Source organism: Echiichthys vipera (assembly GCF_963691815.1).
Source record: "Echiichthys vipera genome assembly, chromosome: 20".
Classification (NCBI taxonomy): Eukaryota; Metazoa; Chordata; class Actinopteri; order Perciformes; family Trachinidae; genus Echiichthys; species Echiichthys vipera.
This window is the reverse complement of record NC_139845.1, coordinates 25,746,316-25,769,158: the sequence shown is the minus strand read 5'-3', so window position 1 is coordinate 25,769,158 and position 22,843 is coordinate 25,746,316. Positions and strand designations below refer to the sequence as shown.

Here is a 22,843-nt window from a genome sequence, read left to right as displayed (position 1 = left end):
TGCGGTCTCATTCAAGAAAATCTGATATGTATCTGATTCAGTATCACATTTAAAAGTGTCCTGATTCTGATGTGAAAATGTCAGATTCAGTGGGACTTGTGCTGTTCACACTGTCAGAAGAGAATCAGATATGGGTCACATATGAGGGGAAAATCAGACTCAGGTCACTGTGAACTGCAGTGGGAACAGAGCCTAACATTTCTAAACTCCAGACTTTTCCAGACTTCTCTGAGGATTTTTCAGTCAATACTAAACCTCTGAATACCAGTTGTTAGATGCTTATAATGTAAATAAATGGTTTTAAAATCCAAGTTTTAACACAAAAGTTATTTTTTTTCTATAGACAGGAACAGTAGAGATGGATAATTAAATGAATAAGTGAACCTGTAACTCTACAGACAGGAACAGTAGAGATGGATAATTAAATGAATAAGTGAACCTGTAACTCTACAGACAGGAACAGTAGAGATGGATAATTAAATGAATAAGTGAACCTGTAACACTACACACAGGAACAGTAGAGATGGATAATTAAATGAGTAAGTGAACCTGTAACTCTACAGACAGGAACAGTAGAGATGGATAATTAAATGAATAAGTGAACCTGTAACACTACACACAGGAACAGTAGAGATGGATAATTAAATGAATAAGTGAACCTGTAACTCTACAGACAGGAACAGTAGAGATGGATAATTAAATGAATAAGTGAACCTGTAACTCTACAGACAGGAACAGTAGAGATGGATAATTAAATGAATAACTGAACCTGTAACTCTACAGACAGGAACAGTAGAGATGGATAATTAAATGAATAACTGAACCTGTAACTCTACAGACAGGAACAGTAGAGATGGATAATTAAATTAACAAGTGAACCTGTAACTCTACAGACAGGAACCGTAGAGATGGATAATTAAAAAGGTTTGTGTTTCCAGACTATTATCTCACTTTCTGAAACAAAATATATTAATATATACAAATCAAAACAAGTTTACTAACGTAACGCAACCGACCTGTAGATTATGTGAAACTAATCAAGCTGGCTGTAGAATGGTGTCGGGTTACCATGGCTACTGCGAGTCTCATTTATTTTGTATGTCATGCATATTGCAATTTTTGACAATAAAACTGACTTGACTTGACTTATTGAAATTTTTCCAGTGTTTCCCCTACCATTATATTAGGGAGGCCCTCCCAACAGACCCCCCGAAGGTCAAGTTATTTTAATTTTATTATATATGTATCGCCTGTTGTAAATTCCTTACGTTAAGATATGCGCACATCTCGTTACTTTTCCTGCCGACGATCGCGGTGCAATCGTCACTGATGAAGTTATGTTACTGTTGATTCATGAAGCACAATAACGTGATTATTTTATGATGTTGTGTTGCTTTACTGAAGTCTGTTCATTATGTTGCTGTAAGACACACGTTTCAGGGGCCCACCAGCGCCAGATCACAACAGAGGTCATTTGAGCATAAAGGCTATCTATAAAGGATACCTTTCCTTTAGAACAGCTCTATATCTTGTCCTTAAACTAAATAGCCTTATGTTATTTATCTTATTTACATAACGGCACGTCCTTTCTGTCTCTTTATGGGCACACATTTACGATTCTCCTCTGCTCTCTGGATCGTGCAGTTCCGCCCCGATGCGGACAAACATATCTGCGTTTTTGAAAAAGAGGAGGTTTTAAGTACCTTGCCAGGTTTTTATATGTCTGTGTCTGTCTGCATTCAGATTTTGTCACATCCTGCAACCGTGCATGCAGTCACAAAACTTTACAGGTGTGTAGTTCAGAACAAAATGAAGGCAGAGTTCATAGGTGCCAGAAGTATTGTTAGAAATAGGGATGCACTGATCTGATATTAAGATCTGATATTAAGATCTGATATTGACAAATCAGCTGTATCTGGTATCAGATATTAACCAGATCCGTGGACCAAAGCGGAATGGCGCATGTGCAGCGTGTCTGTTGACTCTCAGCCATCATCAGTCAACAACATGGAGCGAGCACAGACTCAGCTGTATGGAGGGATTTCACCTCGGTAAACTGAAATACAGAAATAAAGATACAAATGTACAAATCACAGTGTCCCTCATTTATCAATCTTGCGTGAAAACGGGCGCAGATCTGAGCGCAGAATTGGTCGTAGGACAGGACCCACATGTGATTTATGAAACATTCGTATCTGACCAATCTCGGGTACCAATGAGCGGGCCTTGATAAATGCAGCGGCTGAATTCGATCGTCATTAACATGTTACGCCCTTAAATAGTCCTGATTCGGAAGCCTCGCCCACTGAGGTCAAACATGGGAGAGCAGAAACACTGTGAAGAAAATAAACTTTTCCGACACAGAGATCAAAGTTGTGCTTTTTGGCAGTCTTAAGAGTGGAATAAAAGGGGCCCAAAAAAACGCTGTATGGAAAAGAATAACGGAGGCAGTCAACCCAAAGCAGCGCTCCACTATCACCCGAGTGCGCCTGTGCGCACTGTTGGACAGGTGCTGGGCCGTATTCAGCACCCCTGCCGTGAAATGCACCCCCTCGCATTACAGGTGATATTCTGGATCAGAAGGCTGTTGTTTCCACCTATAGGAGTAGTTTATATACAGGTAACCACATTAAAAGCACACACTTTTGAACCTATGAATTGCAAGAAAAGATGGGATTATATTTAGGAAACGCTCAGTCAAATACATTCAACTTGCTCAAAAGATCCATTTCATTCATTTGGTAATTATGGCTGCAGTATATTTCCACAGAACATACAAAAAGTGTTGTTTTGTGTTCGCTATTATCCAAGTTTGTGAATTTAAACTCTTAAAATAGTTTAAAGACTGTAAGTAACCAATGGTCTGACCGTTATGGGTTAGCTGTATGTAAACTACAGCCTTCTGATCCAGAATATCACCTATAATGCGAGGGGGTGCATTTCACGGCAGGGGTGCTGAATACGGCACAACACCTGCGCTCTTGCTCTGTAGCGGGTTTGCCAGCGGGGCTATTAGGTATTCCGTTAGGGGATTACCTTTGTCACCTAGAAGAACCATACCAAGATGTTAATCATCTGATACCTTGTTTGATATAATGCAATTTATCTAGGGTAGCCACTTACCGAGGAGATGACTTTGGCTCTGCAGTGCGTCTTGCTGCAGCCGCGCGCCAACACATTCATTCATCAATTCAATGTCGGGGTCGCAGGGGGCTGGAGCCGAGCTGTTTTGATATTTAAAAGAATTGCGTGTGTTCCCCCTGGCCCCCTGACCGCCACGTTTAAAAGCGATAGCTTGGCATCACAAATCATCTGTACATTTATCGAGTGGTAGTTTTTGCGATTGATGAATGTGTAATCATTCATGAATGGTGCCTTCAGACGCACATGAGTACAATCAATTGCTCTAACCACAATTTTTTTTTTTAATTCGTTTTAAGAATCCGTTTTGATCTGTTCTTAATATGTGACGGCTTATGCTTAATGACAGCTGAGGTTTGTTCATTATTTTCAGACAGATTTTGCTGTGCTGCACCGCAAATACACAGGCTCAAATTTGCGTACACGATCTCAGACCAGACGTGAACTTTGATCGTAGCTCCCGCTCACGTCCAAATTGATAAATGCCGACGTTTGCCAGGAAATGGTCGTACGCACGTTGTTCTGCCGTACGTTCGTTTGATAAATGAGGGCCAATGTGTTCACAGCGAGAGATGTGACGATAACCAAAGATTCAGTAGTCTGTGCCAGTACCAGTGAAATTACACAATTCCTGATGCCAATTCAATACCATGGTAAAAAAAAAAAAGGTTTTCTAAGATCCCATTTACTTAAACATGAACTTCTTTATTAGCAAATTTGCTAAATAATAAAATGCCATTTCTAAAGCAGACATACAGAATATAACAGATTTAAGATTCCTACACAGAGCGTGGACGGACGGACGCACACGCGCACGCGCGCACACACACACACACACACACACACACACACACACACACACACACACACACACACACACACACACACACACACACACACACACACACACACACACACACACACACACACACACACACACACACACACACACACACACACACACACACACACACACACACACACACACACACACACACACACACACACACACACACACACACACCTCAAAAGAACATTGTCAGTGTTTTTTTTATTTTAGAACCGAAAGGTATCCCAAGTATCGGTTCTTGTGACATCCCTATTCACAGCACTGGAACAAAAACCTGTGCTACGATTATCTTTTTTTAATAGTTACGAAAAACGACAATTAGCATGAATGCTAAGTGAATGCTGTTTTAATAGGTTTCCCCAGTGGAATTGTTACATATTCAAATCAAATCTAGCTGCTTACTTACAGACACGCTAAATAGATATAGACATTAATCATTTATGAGTTTATTAATGAATAGTGAATTAGATAGAGACTGAGAAAAATAAAACCACAGCTTTGCCTTAACACAACACAACAACTACGGCAGGTGTGAGGGGACAAACAGCGCTGTACCGTCAGAACTCTGCCAACTCTCTTAAATGAGCAGCACATTGTTACTGAAGTTACTTTGTTATCAGGTTCAGATGTTCGATTTTATATTCCTGTTTGCACTAATGTTTACAAATCACTTTCATTCCTGTTTGTTCTTGAAGTTACTTTAGTCTCAGGTTCAGCTATAACTGTGTGTCATTTTCATTTTAGAAGAAGTTTAAGCCAGTGCACAGTCGTTTATTTGAATAACAAAGGAATCATATTTGTTTATTTTATGTGTCTATTTTGTTATGTTATATTATGTTTTGTTTACAGTGATGGAGTAATAGCTATATAAGAAGGAGCACAATGTTTGATGTTGGAAATCACTAATAAATTAATAAATAAACAATAATTCAGTACATTTCTATCGGTGTGTTCATAGTTACATTTTGTTTTACAAAGTTAGGGAAGTGATGTTTAAGTGTCTCCACGCGGTGAACGCTCGATTAAATGGGATCGGATCAGTATGGAGTATCCACTAATATGCAGAGCCCAGATTTCTTTATCAAAGCTGAAAAAGATGCATCGCTGCATCCCTAGTTGGAAACTGAGTAAGAGTTCAGGACAATGTGGGCATTTATCAGGTAGGAAAGACCTAGAGAAAATGTGCTATTGTTGACCTTACTGTATGTGAACTGTGTTTGAAGCTTGGCCCATACTTGAGTCTAAAAGTCTGGATATTTGAACCTCTGCAGCACACTTTTGTACTGGTTTATTATTTCTGACTCTTGTGAGTGCCAACTTTATGAAAATACTAAAAACATCCCTGTGTGCCTTTTAAATGTTGGAAGTACCCTTTATCATCCTATGGTTACATTCACACTGCAGTTCACAGTGACCTGAGTCTGATTTCCCCTCATATGTGACCCATATCCGATTTGCTTTTGACAGTGTGAACAGCACAAGTTCCATTGAATCTGACATTTTCCAATCAGAATCAGGACACTTGTGATACTGAATCAGATACATATCAGATTTTCTTGAATGCCGCAATCTGAACAGTCAGGTTGCATTTAATGCGACGTTGACATTATTCTGACCCGCGCTGCACTGTTTTGGAAAAGAAGGACAAATAAAATGGATTGGAAAAAAAAGTGTCCCACAGGAACCAGGAACAGAATCAAAACAATCATGGAGGACAGCAGTGAAGCAGGAGGCCAGTGGAGGGAGAAGGAAGTTGTTTTTGGGGTGGCACTCTCTCTTCTTCCTCCTTCCTGATTTCACCCGCTCACAAATTTGCCGGCTGCCGCCACACACCGTTTTTAGCATTGAGCCATAAAGTCCTACAATCCAGCCCTTTCAAAATATACGATTTCTGGGTCCAAATGATCCGTCAAAAGAAAAGAGACAACAACGCCCGAACACGTGAACAATTGCGATCACCTCTTTTGTCAATTAGACATCTTTTTCATTGATAGAGGTCAAATGACAATTACATTGTTTTTTAAAAACTCAGATCTGTGGTGGCTGGTGGCCCAGTGGTCAGAGCAGTCGGCCCATGTAAAGAGGCTGAAGGTCCTCAAGGCAGAGGCCACGGGTTCGACTCCGACCTGCAGCCCTTTGCTGCATGTCTCCCTCTCACCCCATATCCTGTCTGTCCTATCTAATAAAAGGCTTGTGTTGTAGATATATGAGGCTCGCTATGACCCCAGAATTATATTTTGAAAGGGCATTACGTAGCATTGCCAACACCGTTGTGGTGTGATGTCATCAATGATCAACTGCACATGCGGGTCACTTCAGGTGTGTAAGCTTTTCACACAGCAATCTGTAGACAGGCCACATTTAAAGAATAATGTGAGAAGACAAAAATCAGAATTGAGCAATAAATAGGAATTGTGCGTTAAGATCTGCAATGTGAACACAGACAAAGACTGAAGTCTTCCACTGACAAACTGACATGTTTAAAAGCAAACTCCTGAGGCGCTGAGGTGAAGTTTTGGCCATTCAAACGGAGCCAGGGGCCGTTGTGAGAGAAGGGAGCAGCAACACAAGGAGAACTCTGACATGTTGAGTCTGGAAGTGAGAACATGTCCCCTCTGTTTGAATGCAGGGGCAGGACATGGGGTTTTACCAACTTCTAAAAACCATGTTGACTGTGGCAGTGAGGGTGCTGCTACTGTGATGCAGGCTGGCCTGCTGTCATGGTCCAGCAGAGGCATCGGACCTGCACTCTGAACACACACTTCCAGGCTAGGCTACATGGTCCCTTTTTATTAATGATGAGGGCACAGCCTGACTGATGGTTCCCCATGTGTGTGTGTGTGTGTGTGTGTGTGTGTGGGGGGGGGTAATATAAATAAAAGCAGCGTGTGTAGCTGGATTCCACCTCGAAAGACAGCAGCACGACTTGAGTTAGCCTCCACCTCCACCTCCATCACCAGATGAGAGATGGTGCCTCAGCAGGCTGGTGAAAAGGAAACTTTGAGCACATCAGAATCTACCTGAATGCATTAAAACGGTGCAACTACGTGTCTTAATTGCGTCAACAGCGGTGTGTGTATGTATGTATGTATGCATGTATGTATGTATGTGTGTATGTGTGTGTGTGTGTGTGTGTGTGTGTGTGTGTGTGTGTGTGTGTGTGTGTGTGTGCTATGTTGGCGCACAGGCTACAGCTGCAGTCAGCCTGGAAGACGAAGCCAGGAGCGAATGGCATAAAGCAGGCCCGAAATCAACCCAGAGTGCGCCGAATAAAGCCTCCCCCTCCTGCCCGCACTCCTCTGTCGCATCTAGCTCTCAGTGAAGCCGCGGGATGTGGAAGCCCGCCGCTCAAATCACTCGTTTCCATTTCGTTCATCGTCTTGCCCCCCTGGACCGCATCCCCCCGCGATCCATGTTCCAGCCGGTGTTTCCTGAAGATTTCCATCCAATTACCTCCGCTCGGAGCCCGTGTCCCCTGCCCAACTCAGACCCGCTCCCCCCGCCGCCGTAGCGCTTACCTCCTCATCCTGCGGACCTCCGGCGATCCCCGACGCGCAGGAGGAGTCCAGCCCGGTACCCATTTCCTCCAGGCCCCGCTCCCTGCCCGGCTCCCGCTCCGCGGTGTCTCCGTTAAAGACGGGCGGTGGGGACTCGGCGCTGCTCAACGCCGCCATTTTAAACTGCGAGAAAGTGAGTGGAAAATAATAAAGGGAAACGCAGGCTGCTGCTGAGGACAGGAGGGGGAGACAGAGACACAGGGCGGGAGCAGCAGCTCTGGATCATAGGACTGGATGGCTGCCACAGAGCCGCTACTGTTAACAAGGCTCATCATCATCATCAACATCATCATGATCATCATCATCATCTTCTTTATCATCATCATCATCTTCATCATCATCCTCATCAACATCATCATCATCATCCTCATCATCATCATCACCATTATCCTCATCCTCCTCCTCCTTACCATCATCATCCTCATAATCATCCTCGTCATTATCATCATCATCATCATCCTCATCATCCTCCTCCTCCTTCTCATCATCATCATCATCTTCATCATCATAATAATAATAATAATCATCGTCATAATCATAATAATAATCATCATAATAATCATAATATAAAAATAATCATCATCATCATAATAATTATCCTAATAATAATAACAATAATCATCATAATAATCATAATTATAATATAATAATACTAATCATTATCATCATAATAATCATTATCGTCATAATAATCATAATTATAATAATAATCATCATAATAATAATAACAATTATCATCATAATAATCATAATTATAATATAATAATAATACTAATCATCATCATAATAATAATCATCATCATAATAATCATAATTATACTATTAATAATCATCATCATCATAATAATTATAATAATAAGCATCATCATAATAATATTCATAATTATAATAATAATTATCATCATAATAATCATAATTATAATTTAAAAAAAAAAAAATTCCCCCAGAACTCCAGTAATGCCCCGATAATCATAGGGTACGAAGTTTGGTCCATAATGGAAAGGTACTCATGCAGGTCGCCTCCTTCATGGTTTAAATGGGCTATATGGTAATATAAAAATAGACTTCAAATCTTAAATAAAAAGGGACTTGGAAATAATATCATATTCAACGCCGTTCAGCATTTTTCTGTTGGGCCCCTTCCCCACCAACCAAAGTTTCAATAGTAGGCTAGCCAAGGGGAGACCGGGGTTGGTTGTAACAGTGCTTATTAGGGGAGAGGCGGTACAATTGAAACACAGGACGAATTAACAAAGCCATTTCCTGGAAGGAAAAAAAAGTCAAATTGGGTCAGTACGATCAGCATGCAAGACTGACCGGCCTTGAGAACTATCATGTAACGGCAAAAGTTCTCCCCTCTGAACTGTTTTTGAATGAGGAGAGTCAAATCTTTGTAATAAACAGTTGTGTTTTTTGTTTCATGACATAATAATATGCCTATACATCAGATGAATTATTTGAAACATGTCATAATAATATGAGTATACAAAAGATGAATTATATGAAACATGTCCTAAAGTGTGCGGTGTCAGAGTTTTGAAGTTTAGAGGAAAGAAAGGTTTAAATGTCAGTGTCACCATGTGTAATTGCGGTCACATTGATCAAAACCTGCATGAATCACAGAATGAATAAATGAATTAATAAACACATTAATTAATGTTTTGCAATGAATGACAACTTCTTTGACTGAGATATTTTTAATGAAGAAAACATGTTTGTAACATGCATCAACAGATGAATCACCAAAGAGAGAAAAAAGCCAATAAACAGGACGTCCAACTGTGTTTCACTAAACGTGACTTGGGAGGGAAAAGAAGTCAATGAAATTAAAATGGAGTTGTCCGACTTGGATAAAAGAAGAAGTTTAATCAAAATGCACATCCTGACAATGACCAGAGGAGAAAAATATTTTTTTGAACTATTTATATTCTGAGAAATTATATGAAATTTTAGCAATAACGAGTACACAAGTATGTTCTCCGGTATGTTGCATAAAAACAAGGGTGAGGTCAATAGTTTCTGTTTCTCTCGTCCCTCGTATCTGTTTCAACTTAGGTTCAAAGTTCAAAAACAGCGTGATCATCCAACTTATGAACTTACAGTATGTATCAGATTACACAAAGAGGTTTAACTGAAAAGAGTTTCAATCGAGCTGGCTCTCCCCTACAGCCATACTAGAGGCCTGTTTTATCATGTTCTGTCAAACATACGGCGTGGTGTCGAGGGCATTTCTATCTGGTCTTTTTATTGGAAAACACACAAAACATTAAGCTGAGGAGATTCTTTTTATAACTTTTATGGGTCGGACTAATGTTCATGTTGGTGTTTTTGTAATAAAGATGGTGGGCCATTAGGCATTTCATAATCAAACACATATTACAAAGAGTCTACGGAGCCCGAAACGGTCCCTGGCACTGAAAGTGCGAGGAAGCCTATTGTGTTTGATAAAATTATTATTATTTTTGTACTGCGCCATCGCATTTTTGAAGGGCTTAGAATGCACGTAGGCTCACAGAAATTGGAACACAGGTCAGAAGTGGCGAAAATGGCAAAGTTCAAAAGTCATTGGGGTCGGGCGTGGCCAGCGGGCTCCATAGTAATCTGGTCTTTGAGTCTGATGTGACCCTTAAAATACAATATATGGGTCCAAATGCTCCGTCGAACAAAACAAACAATGGTACCTTTTGCAATTTCTTCTTTCTTCACTAGGTGACCCTAAGGGACCCCTAATATTCCACTAATAATGGGAATAACTGCTCAATCCAAATAAAAATGCCACATGTAAACACCTCAATCAGAAGAGAGTGGCCCAATATGAATTCATTTTTAATCGGATTAAGAAGGTTGGTGTAAACATTTTCAGTGTAAGAATATCAGCGCCTAATAACCAATGCTTAATCTGATTTCCTCTATCATTGGAATAATACACTTTTTGTGCATGTGTGTGCCGCACCGTTGAACACACAGAAGAAGAAGAGGGACACAAAAAGGACGGCAGTGGGAGCAAAACACAACTGGTCAGCGAGGGAAAATGTTTTGTTCGAAACTTTAAAGAGTTGAGGATTGTCGTCCACCAGGATCATGATTTGCATGTTCAGTTGAAGTGGAGCTCTTACAGTACTCTTCTCTGGGACCACGTACCTCTACTTTAACGTGCATCATTTCATAAACAACCCGTTGTGAAATTTCTCTTCCGTTCCTGATCAGTAAACTCGACTCCCTCCCTCCAGTCTTTGCTTCGCACTTTCATCCACTGGCTCTAGGTCTATAAAGTTTACTGTCCCTGAGCTGAAAATATCGTCCCAGCCTTCCCCTGTCCACTGATCGCAGGACAATATGTGCTGCTGAATGAGAAAAAACAGCAGGACCACCAACAGTGTTCCCTGGTCATGATGTGTGTCCGTCTTGGAGAAGAGAAATGTGACAGATTAGAAGTTCTATTAGATGCGTTTTCATTAGGCTCGAATACCCTGAATGAGGCAGGTCTATCTCGCCAAAACCCTCTAATTTGCATGTGAGTTGCTCAAGCTGTGGGAGAGCAGGGCCAAAAAATGCCGGCTCAAACCCCTGAGAGAAGCCTGGTTGCTGATTGTATGTAGCTCTCAGCGGGATGTGACGTGTTGTAGTACAAACGCCACAACAACACGGTGAAGTAGAGCAGACACTTTTATCTAATAATAAAGAACCAACAACGTAGTTAGTAGGGTTTCACAAAATCCACTGTTCGGTTCATATCACGGTTTCGGGTCACGGTTTTTCGATTCGTTTGTTTTTCTATTTCTTTTAGATTCTAAAATACCATGTATCAGATCTGTAGCCTAATAATTAGATTATTTTATCAGATATTCTTAAGGACGTGTCATGCAATCATGCAAAAACTGAAATAATAAGGCAGCTTGTTTAGGGATTACTGTAACAATCTTAAATCAAAGTGAAGTGAAATTTTGAAACAGTAGGAGAGACATTGCTGCATTTAAGCGTTTATATATTTAGTTGTCAAAAAGGTAAAGAATTGTTTGCCTTCTAGGTAAGAATATAAACACTTTTACATTATCAAATCTTTAAAAAAAATGAAGAAAATAGGTTTTCTTTCACTAAAATACACACAAACAGGAATCACTGAACTGACTGAAATAGGCTAAATCAGGGTTATTCAATTCATTTGGAATTGAGGCCGGTTGATGAAAGTTATCCAAAATGAGGGTCCAGAAAAATATGTAAAACAATGCAGCGACATAGGAGTGCAGAAAGTATATTGTCTTTATTTTATCAATGTAAATATTAGTCATGACCTCAAAGTGCAACAAGCTTGTCAAAAAACAATCCTTGTTAAATGAACAAACCTGTGAACCAGAGGGTTTCACTTAATTATTGGACTAAAGTAAAGCTTGAGGCTGTTTTACTTTTACATGCTACTTTATTCTTCTACTCCACTACAAATCAGTAGAAATATTCTACTATTTACTCATTCATTCATCTTCAACCGCTTATCCCAGGGCCGGGGTCACGGGGGGGCTGGAGCTGATCCCAGCTGACATCGGGCGCAAGGCGGTGTACACCCTGGACAGGACGCCGGTTTATCGCAGGGTACATAGAGACGAACAGAGACAGACAACCATTCACACCTAAGGGCAATTCTTAGAGGAAACCGGAGTACCTGGAGAAAACCCACGCAGACACGGGGGAGAACATGCAAACTCCACACAGACAAAAATTTACGTAACATAAATGCTGAGTAGCATGATTTTTATCAACTTATCCTCTATACCTACCGATATGGCTGCAGATTAAACACAGGCTTCACAGTGACAGAAACAAAAACTTCTCTGTCCGTTCTCCGATGAACTGACGGTTTTCTGTGTCAACCTTTCTTTTTAAGAGTAGAAAGAGACATTGATGTGGTGATTTAACAACGGATTTAACTAAACTTAACTAAACAACAACAGAGCAGAGCTTATCGAGCTGTTGCCAAAAGGATAAAAAAAAAAAACAGAGGAAGAGCGTAGCGTTGCGCGCCGGGATTTGACGCGCTGAGACGTAGCGCTGAGATGGACACGAGAAAGGACAGCGGTCATGAAGGCTTATGCTACGTTGCACCTCATAAACCGAACGGTACACACGAATGGATTTTTTCGATAAACCGTTCCACCCCTAGTAGTTAGTGAACCCAGAGTTTTTTAAAAGAGTGTTTAAAGACTTACCTACTGGCCCCTGTACCAACTCCTCTCATAGTAAAGTCCATTCAAGTGGATTACCAAAGTCAATCCCAAAGGAAGGAGCCCATTGGTGTTTTGTTTTCTATGTAAGGACTCTTCTCATGCTGCTGCAGAGGTTTGCTGTTATTTTGAGCAGTATTAGTGGTTAAAAAGACGTTTGAATGCCTTCACCGTACTGCCCCGAGCTAATCACTATTAGCCACGTCCGGCTGTTAAAAGACCCTGGGATGATTTTACACCAGAATTTCACAGTGTGACACAGCATGAGCTAGTAAAGCGAGGCAGCATAGAATGTATTGTAAAAGATGGTGTAGTAAAATAAAGTCCCAAACTTGTGAAACAAATGCTGTGTCCCAAATCGTTCACTGCAGCCAGTGCTGTCTGTACTCACACACTGCTGCCCATCACTTACCGGAAATGACTATCGTGTTTCTTCTTCTGTTGATTTTTCCAAAAGCTTTTCCAACAACTCTTCTGACTCAGCACACCGCCTAAAATCCTTGTGATCCTCTTTTTACATTTAAAAAGTGAATCTAGTTGTTGCCGCTCCAGTTCACTGTTGTTCCGCTATTTTCTAGTTTGAATTTAGTCCTGCCTCTTCCACTACGTAGACAAAATGGAGGCGATTGAGTGTGTTGAGTGTTCATTGATCCACACTCAAAGGTTTGGCTGTTTTTGAGTGCGCGGCCGGAGAAATGCAGTACACTGCATTTTACCGACATCCGGCGCAAACGCACTTCTACCCTCAAAAAAGCTAGTTTGAGGGTGGAAGTGCGCGGTTTGGGACACAGCAGACGCGAACGTTCACATAGTCCATTCTGTTGGTTTTAAAAAGAAAGAACTGAATGAAACAGTCACAATGTTGTCAGTGTGTCTCTGGTTGTTGATAAAATGCTGTTAAAGTAAGTTAGAAAAATGAAAGACAGACCCATTTAAAGCCAAGACTTTAAGCTTCCCTCCAATGCAAAAATGACTGTTGTAAGATGTGGTGATGAGTAAAAAGTGTGACCACCAACCCCAGTCTCCCCTAGCTCTACAATGGATACAGACTACACATGGCAGCTGTTTCATTCTTAGGGTCCGAGCACGAAAGTGCCAGGAAGCCTATTGTTTTTGATGAAATTATTATTATTTTTGTAATGCGCCATCAACAAAATGTTTTTACTCACATTCAAACTACTAATTACTTCAATTTGATACTACAATTGGGCTTGGGCGTGGCACGAGATCTTCACGATGCCAAATTTTAAAGAATTTGTTTTTTACTATGTTCTTATTATCCTGTTAGCGACTTAGTTTGGAGTCGAACCCGCGGCTGCTGCCACGAGGACCTTCAGCCGGTGTCCAAGGGTTACCGCCCCTTGAGGCACCTAAGACCTTGAGGCCACAGCTCACCGCTGCAGCTTCAGCAATGGAAGCTTTGAACATTGCCCACTCCGGTTCAATGCCCCCAACCTCCACAGGGATGTCAGAATAGCTCCGCCGGAGGTGTGAGTTGAAGATCTCTCAGACAGGGGCCTCCTCCAGACGTTCCCAGTTCACCCGCACTACTCGTTTGGGCTTACCTGGTCCGACCAGAATCTTCTCCCATCCTCTGACCCAACTCATCACCAGATGGTGATAAGTTGACAGCTCTGCCCCTGTCAAAAACATATGGCCTCAGATCAGATGATACGATCACAAAATCGATCATCGACCTTTGGCCTAGGGTGCTCTGGTACCAAGTACACTTATGAGAATCCTTATGTTCAAACATGGTGTTAGTTATGGACAATCCGTGACTAGCACAGAAGTCTAATAACAGACGACCGCTCGGATTTTAGATCAGGGAGGCCGTTCCTCCCAATCACGCTCTCCAGGTGTCTCCATCATTGCCCACGTGGGCGTTGGGCCCCATGCAGGACTCCATTCAGGGTCTCCAAGAAGGCCGAAAACTCTGAACTGCTGTTCGGTGCATATGCACAAACAACAGTCAGAGTTTTCCCCCCTACCACCCGCAGGCGTAAGGAGGCGACCCTCTCGTCCAATGGGGTGAACTCCAACACCGCAGCGCTCAGCCGGGGGTTTGTGAGTTTCGCCACACCCGCTCGTAGAAATTGGAGTCGTATTCACAAGACTTTGCACTCACAGCTTTTTGATTCATACTCATAAAACATCCTGACCCGCATCCAATTTCACAGACTCACAGATATGACTACAGAATTTTGTGTGCAACAACTTTTTGGACACACAAATTGTTAAAATTATGAATATGAATTTGAGAATTACAGATACATATTTTGACAGCTGTCTTAGTCCATACAGGTCCTGCAGCAGGTGACTCTCTACAAATGCACCCGTTACTTGGTGCAGCTGGAAACAGACCTCTTTTTTTAGGCCTGTGCATAAACAGCACACACCTCTCTTTCTGGTGGCAGCAGTGGCAATGGTGTGGTTGGGGGTTTCTCCAGGGGTAGCAACAGTGGTCTGCAACCCCACAGGATCTCTGAGGAGAACATGGATTACTCCAACTCCTGTAAGAACAGCCTCTGTTTGAATGTTCTTTGCTGGTTCCAGGAGGGATCCAGAGTAGTGAACACCACGAATACTGCTCAAAATAACAGCAAACCTCTGCGGTAGCACAGAAAACAAAGCCGCAATGGGCTCCTTCCTTTGGGATTGACTTTGGTAATCCACTTGAATAGACTCACTATGAGAGGAGCTGGTACAGGGGCCAGTAGGTAAGTCTTTAAAACACTCTTAATAAACTCTGGGTTCACTAACTACGTTGTTGGTGCTTTGTTTTCTGTGTAGGGACTCTTCTCATGCTGCTGCAGAGGTTTGCTGTTATTTTGAGCAGTATTAGTGGTTAAAAAAGACGTTTGAATTTTTTCACCATGCTGCCCCAAGCTATTCAGTGTTAGCCACGCCCGGCTGTTAGCAATTCTCCTGGATTTCCTTGTCAATAGTTGATACATGAAGAAAAAACTGTCTCGATGGCTTATTTGATGTATGCAAGTGCCGAAAAAGACCATGGAATGATTTTGCGCCGGAATTACACTTTAATTGCAAGATATTGAACAATGTTCCATAATAAAAGGATGAAATTCACTTCAGTACACCTGAGACAGAATGATTCATGTGTAATGCTGACCTAAGGTATTATTCTTGCCAACATAGAAAAGCTTCAGACAAAGCAACTGTCCAGTCCTGACCAAACCAATGGGATTCTTTCAGGATCAACCTCCCACTCCAGTCATGTCTACAGACAGCATGTACACAGTCCAATGCTGTCTGCCTCCATAAAAAGAAAAAAAAGCAGCTCATTTCTTCTTGGCTGCTCTCTTGCCCTCTCCTTTCTTTGGTCTCCCTTTTCCTCTCAGGTTCTTCAGGCGACTCATCTCCTCTTTGAAGTCTTCATGCTCGTCTCTGAGAAGGAAAGGCACACAGATAAACTGTTAGCATAGTTACAGACAGTGAGGTCCACACCAATGCTCCAAGTATGTCTTTATGTCTGTAATACCAATCTCTCTTCCTTATTTTTAGTCTGCCATGTTTACGGCTATTAAGCTACTGCTAATGAAACACAACACGCCCTACATAGATGATTCATATCCAGATCCTTCCAGCAGCTCTAAATGCATAATGCATTATGGTAGGCTTTTGATGTGACACCAGCAGGAAGTATGGAGTTCCTCCAACGGTTACTTCACAACACTCGGAAAGAAGAGGAGATTGGAATTATTATTAACATACAGTGGAGATCAAAACTAGAGAACAAAGTACTAATTCTTGATTTATTCTGAAATACTGTTATTTATTATTGTTCAGTCTATACCACTGCTGTACGAGCATGTTTTTTTTAAATAACTAAGGCACGTCAACAAAAACCTTTATTTTGTGAAAAAAGAAAAACGCTTTCAGATCCCTCCCAGTTATTGGTGACACACCCTATTTATCTGCAGCTCTTCTGGTTACTGTGAAGATGGTGATCTGCTCTAAGGAGACTGAAACCCTGAGACAGCAGGTTGTACAGATGAAGGCCAAAGGGATGACCCTCTCAGCCATCAGAGAGAGGTTGGGCGTTCACACTCTGTGATTTAGAGAAGATTGGAACTTTACAAGGACACATTCATTTAAGTCCCTCAAAAAGGCCGGTTGTCCACGTAAAACAAGTGCACCAGAGGACAAGATTATGAGAAGACTCTCAATGGGGAATCAGTTCATCACTGCAGCTGGAGTTGGTCTCCAGTTCAGTGATGAACAGGGCAAGGATCTGTCTCTGCACACAGTGTTTCATCATTTAAGACTTTCTGGAGTGAAAGCCCACTCTGCAGTGACCAAACCCTTTCATCAGCCGAAAGAATAAAAAGACTAGACTTGCCTTTGCTAAGGAGCATGTGAGGACAGAGAAGAACTGGTCCAGAGTGACTTCAGTTTAGAGAGGGTGTACAGTTTATTTGGGTCTGATGGAAACATTATGTTGGGCGTAGGACCGGGGAAAGACTGAACCCAAAGTGTGTAAAGAAGTCAGTTCCATTTGGAGGAGGAAGTGTCATGGTTTGGGGATGTTTTCTGCAGCAGGATTTGGGCCTATTGTACAGCTACATGGCAGGGTGAATGCAAATGTTTCTGTGAACCTCCTTCAGCAACATTCAATACCTCCACTGCAACTGTCTCCAATCAGCTGCAATTTTCATGAAGACAATGTCCACTGTTTCACTGCAAAACAGGTGAAGCATGAAGTACTGAATACTGAAACAATGAAATGGCCAGAAAAGAGTCTAGATCTAAACCCCATAGAGAATCTCAGGAAAATCCTTGGTAACAAAGTAATGTCTAAGAAACCCACTACAGTTAGTGAACTGTGGAAGAGACTGAGTAAAAATGGACCAAGATCAAACCAGAGCAGTGTGAGAAACTAGTGATGTCCTGTGGGTGCAGATGTGCTGAAGTCATTCAAAGCTGTGGTCTCTACATTTCCTGTTCATTTTTTAATCCTATAGAAGAAAACATTGTTGAAATCTTCTCTTCTGACACAATGGTTACTGTTCTCCAATTTTTTTTCTTACAAAATAAAGGTTTTTAAAAAAAACAAAAAAAAAACATGCTAGTACACTAATGGGATAGACACAATGGAACAGTATTTCAGTATTTTCAAAATAAATCAGGTATTAATACTTTGTTGTCTAATTTTGACCTCCATGTCAGAGTTTTATACTGCAGAGTGAGACAGAATGACAGTAAAGTGTTTACCTTCATGTCAGAGTTTTATACTGCAGAGTGAGACAGAATGACAGTAACGTGTTTACCTTCATGTCAGAGTTTTATACTGCAGAGTGAGACAGAATGACAGTAACGTGTTTACCTTCATGTCAGAGTTTTATACTGCAGAGTGAGACAGAATGACAGTAACGTGTTTACCTTCATGTCAGAGTTTTATACTGCAGAGTGAGACAGAATGACAGTAAAGTGTTAACCTTCATGTCAGAGTTTTATACTGCAGTAAGACAGAGTTTTTCAGAATAAATCAAGAATTAAAACATTGTTCTCTAATTTTGATCTCCAGTGTTTTTGTGTTAAAAAGAGCAGCACAGTGGTAAGTATGATATAACTTTGACATAACAATCTTTGGTTGTACTGGTTCATTAATGTGGTGGCCTCCAGAGTACCTGAACAGTCCCATGAACCGCAGCTTCCGGGTCATGGCGTAGTAAACCTTGTGCTGTGGATACCAGTCATACACCTCCTTCCTCTTGGCCATGGGAGGCTCCTGGAACAGCCGGACCACTTTCATAGATTTGGAGTCTGTTGGACGCACAACCTCCCCAAAGATCTGTGAGCTCAGTCTGGCCATTCGCATGGCATAGCTTGACAGAGCGGCCATGACTGCTGAACAGAGCAGAGAGAAGACTTCACTTGAGACAGGTAACACAGAAAGGCCACATATTGGCTCTTGAAGGCGTTTTGATAGTAAGCTGAATATGTTTGGGGGGGGGGGGGGGGGGGGGGTCATGGTTATTTTGTGTCTCTTTGCGGAACATTTTGCAAACTAACTCAGAACTCTAAAGGTATTTGCACTGAGTCCTGTTGTGCATAGAAACCTTGCACACAGAGTTCAATGCTTTTTATTATATTTCTAAAATTTGCAATACAAGACAAAATGCTGTTGCTCCTTCACTTGAAATTTCCTCTCCTCTCTCACTGGAGGAACCCAGCCATCTCCCCTCTCTGCATATGGCACCACAGCTACCTCAAGAGGCTAAGCTGTCCTCCCTCTCCGTCTCCATCCATACACCGTCACTCTCCTGCTATCCTCAACCTGAGTTATAATTAGGGTTGTCACGATACTAGAATTTCAAAGTTGATACCGAAACCCAGGAAAATACCAAGCCCCCTCCACAGTGACTTCCTGGTTGATCCAATCAGGAGGCTCCAAAAGCATCAGTTCTCCACTAGGGGCAGGTTTCATAACAGAGCAGTTTATCATTGACCCCCATGTTAAACAGGCAGTTTTCACATCAGCATTAAACCGGTTTAAGGCCTGGGACAAAAAAACATTCTAGTCTGTATGTTTAGCTCACGAGGGGGTGAATTTTATTGTAGCAGGTTAGTTTATATTATATATTTTATCAATATAAAAATTAACTTTTCAGAACTTTTTATGAATAGGATTATGAAATATTAAACAGAATTTGTTCGAACATATATTTGGAGGCCATATCTACAATTAAAAAGACCCTTACAAAGTACAAAAGGAGCAGTGGTGGTACTCAAGCTCTCTCTGGTGGTACTCCAAGGAATCTCCAAAATAAAAAAAGCAGAAAGCAAAAACAAAACATTAAATCACTAAATTCATAAGAGACTAAGAAACTAAGAACTAAGAAATTACTTAAACTTTTAACACAACAGGAGTTGGGCCGAATACAGACAGACAACCATTCACCGTCACACCTATGGGCAATTTAGAATGAACCTAACATGTGCATGTCTTTGGACTGTGGGAGGAAGCCGGAGAACCATTAGAGAACCCACACAGACACAGGTAAAACATGTGAACGCCACACAGAAGGGCCCCAGCCGGGATTCGAACCAGGAACCCTCTTGCTGTGAGGCAACAGTACTAAGATATTTAGCAAAGGTAAAATGATTGGTTTGAAAACACTGACATATCAGTTCTGGTGTTCTTCCTTCAACATGACTGTGGCTGAAGACAGTCAACAATAAATAACACACTGATGGAAGAAAAAGCGTCCTGTCTGTAGCTGAAGAGTGTCGGCCTACGCTGCTGTATTTGAACACTGGTCTTAGTGTGGGACTGGACGGATGCTGCGTTCCAGTGCCGTGGGAGGTCGGATCTTTTGGACCTCCAACTCAGGAACTCGGGGGAGCTCAATCTACCCCGACCTCACCAAGATAAGTCGGAAAACAATGGTGGCGCCCATGGAGACACAATTTGTTAAAGATAAAACGTCAAAAAATAGTCCGTAAACGTTACTTCCCTGCATGTAGTGTTATATTAGATACTGCAAGTTTAACACAACTTGTTTTGAATATTCTGGCATGAAAATATGAGTTATAATCTCTTAGCATATATATATATATATATATATATATATATATATATATATATATTATAGGCTACATTAGTTTGCAGACTCTTATAATTAACTATTACAGTATATTTTTTCTATACACATTAATGTGTCATTTTATTGAAATCAAAATCAAAATTTCAAGTGTCACAGTAAAACTGAAGCTTTGTAATATTGTACCCAATTTCATTTCATATCCATATGCAGAGCTTTTACATACACGGCTCAGATCCGTTGTTTTCTCTGAATACCGCTCTAGTGTCAACCAATGTTATCCACCGCTGAACAATATGTTTATTAACGTATTTGATGGCGGTCGCCCTTGTTTTCTGTTTACGTTCGACTTAAATGGCCTGGAACGCTCTGAAGTCGGAGCTCGTAAACTCCATGTCGAAGTCCCATGTCCCAGTGCTTTGGAATGCAGCAGGAGCCTGGTGTTTTCTGAGGCGGTACGGCATGGACAGTTTGAGAACCACTGGTGTAGACTGTGTAAACGCGACCGTGTTGTCAGTGAGATGAATGCCTTGATGTTAATGGTCGCTATTAGTGTTTGCGTCTTGTGCAACAACGGATGAGTAGCGTTTGCTGTGTCGTCAGCCTCCTTCACGCTAACAACATGGAGTCTTACCTGCAGCCCGAGGAAGTCCAAGTGTTTAGTGGAACACCCGAAAAACACGTGCACACCGAGCACTAGTTCAACAACATTTACGGTTTTATAGAGTACCAACGCTTCAGCTCCCATTAACCTTCACACACCACACTGACATCACAAGCTCTACCGCGCATGACACGTTTGCACTTCCTGCTTCATGTTTTATGTACATACTTTATAAATAACACATACATGTATCGAATAGTCGCCATAACAAAAACATATGTATTAAACCAACACGGACTTCGACTACGTCTTTATTTGTGAAGTCCGATGTATCTTTTATTTTTTATCTTTTTACGTTTTTAAGCGCTAGCAGGAAGTCCGTCGCTCTTAATCGTTCCGTGGGTTCCGCAGGTTTTGCACAAAGTTCCGGTTGCCATGCACGCATGTAGGGATATGTGATTTGTATATTCTCATTTTACCTACTTATTTGACGCCATTTTTACCACTTGTATACACAATATAAATGCAAAGGTAGGTATGTAGTATCCCAATGACATGACATCACTACATCCTGTAACCTGTGCTAGCTTGATGTGATGAAACTGTGGCTATACAATTCTATAGTCCATCAAATGAGTAAAGGTTGTTTGCAGATACAGTGATCAGACTTTTTTCTACCAATTCCACCAGTGCTCTCTTGTAGTGGTTAGCACTGTCGCCTCACAGCAAGAAGGTTGCAGGTTCGCGTCCCGGCCTGGGCCTTTCTGTGTGGAGTTTGCATGTTCTCCCCGTGTATGCGTGGGTTTTCTCCGGGTTTTCCGGTTTCCTCCCTCAGTCCAAAGACATGCACGTGTTAGGTTAATTGGTGTCTCTAAAATTGCCCGTAGGTGTGAATGGTTGTCTGTCTCTGTCCGTCTCTATGTGCCCTGCGATAGACTGGCGTCCTGTCCAGGGTGTACCCCGCCTCACGCCCGATGTCAGCTGGGATCGACTCCAGCCCAGGGCCGGAGTGGGACTCATTTTCAGCCCTGGAGTTTCATACCTCAGACCGGCCCACTTTAGATCACGACCTATTATATTAAAATAATGTAATTATAACTTTATATGTTAAGCATACAATAGCGCACTGTTCTCTAAAGCCTTGTAATTCCTACTGTAATTCTTACTATTACTAATGATCAAAAGTATAACGGGCCACTACTATCATTGGGGCAAAGAAAGTGGTTTTATTGGAACTGATGCTTGCTTGTTCACACACTAGCTCACCTGATTCTTCCTCACCACTGGCTCCTGGCTCTGCCTCTGACTCTAAATCATAAAAATGTTCATAAATCTCGTCACAAATCTCCCCTTTTTCAAGTCAAAAATTCAAGTCAGTTTCATTATTGTAGTGCTGAATCCTCTATCATCATCAATTGCAATCTGGGTCCAATCAGCTCTCGTTTACATCTTCATGCAGTGTTTCTTTACAGCCTGCGCGCAACGTGATTCCCGGCCAAACGTTAGCGATTGGTTATGGCAGATCCAGAGTGGCACTGGGCAGATCCAATAGTTTTAAATTTCAACAGACACCTGCCTGCCAAGTTAGTTAAAGTCTATCAATTGAGTAGGTCCAGACTCTCTGTGCAAATGAAATGAAGTACGAGTCTGGTAGGACCAGGCTAGGTCTACACCATGCTCTTCATTATCTCATCTCATCTCATCTCATCTTCATCCGCTTATCCTGGATCAGGTCTCAGGGGCAGCAGCTTTAGCAGGGGACCCCAAACTTCCCTTTCCCGGGCCACATTAACCAGCTCTAACTGGGGGATCCTGAGGCGTTCCCAGGCCAGTGTGGAGATCTAATCTCTCCACCTGGTCCTGGGTCTTCCCCGAGGCCTCCTCCCAGCTGGACGTGCCTGGAACAC

At 41.8% G+C, this 22,843-nt stretch overlaps 2 protein-coding genes across 4 annotated transcripts in view; both read right to left on the bottom strand.

The window, feature by feature from the left end:
- Positions 1-7,680, bottom strand: part of braf (B-Raf proto-oncogene, serine/threonine kinase) — a gene marked incomplete at its 5' end in the record, with an annotated part of 50,161 nt that extends 42,481 nt beyond the window's left edge. For 2 of the 3 annotated variants that reach the window (XM_083935198.1, XM_083935197.1), the window contains one exon: positions 7,510-7,680. In XM_083935198.1, coding sequence (XP_083791324.1) covers positions 7,510-7,665 — 156 coding nt within the window. The remainder of the gene's footprint in view (positions 1-7,509) is intronic. The other variant, XM_083935196.1, reaches the window with a different exon arrangement.
- Positions 7,681-15,795: 8,115 nt separating this feature from the next.
- Positions 15,796-21,100, bottom strand: mrps33 (mitochondrial ribosomal protein S33). The gene is made up of 3 exons (XM_083935515.1): positions 20,967-21,100; positions 18,416-18,635; positions 15,796-16,172 (listed from the first exon to the last, which is right to left on the bottom strand). Exons 2-3 carry the CDS (start codon positions 18,628-18,630, stop codon positions 16,067-16,069), a joined length of 321 nt encoding a protein of 106 aa, XP_083791641.1. The 5' UTR covers positions 18,631-18,635; positions 20,967-21,100; the 3' UTR covers positions 15,796-16,066.
- Between the last annotated feature and the right edge of the window lie 1,743 nt (positions 21,101-22,843).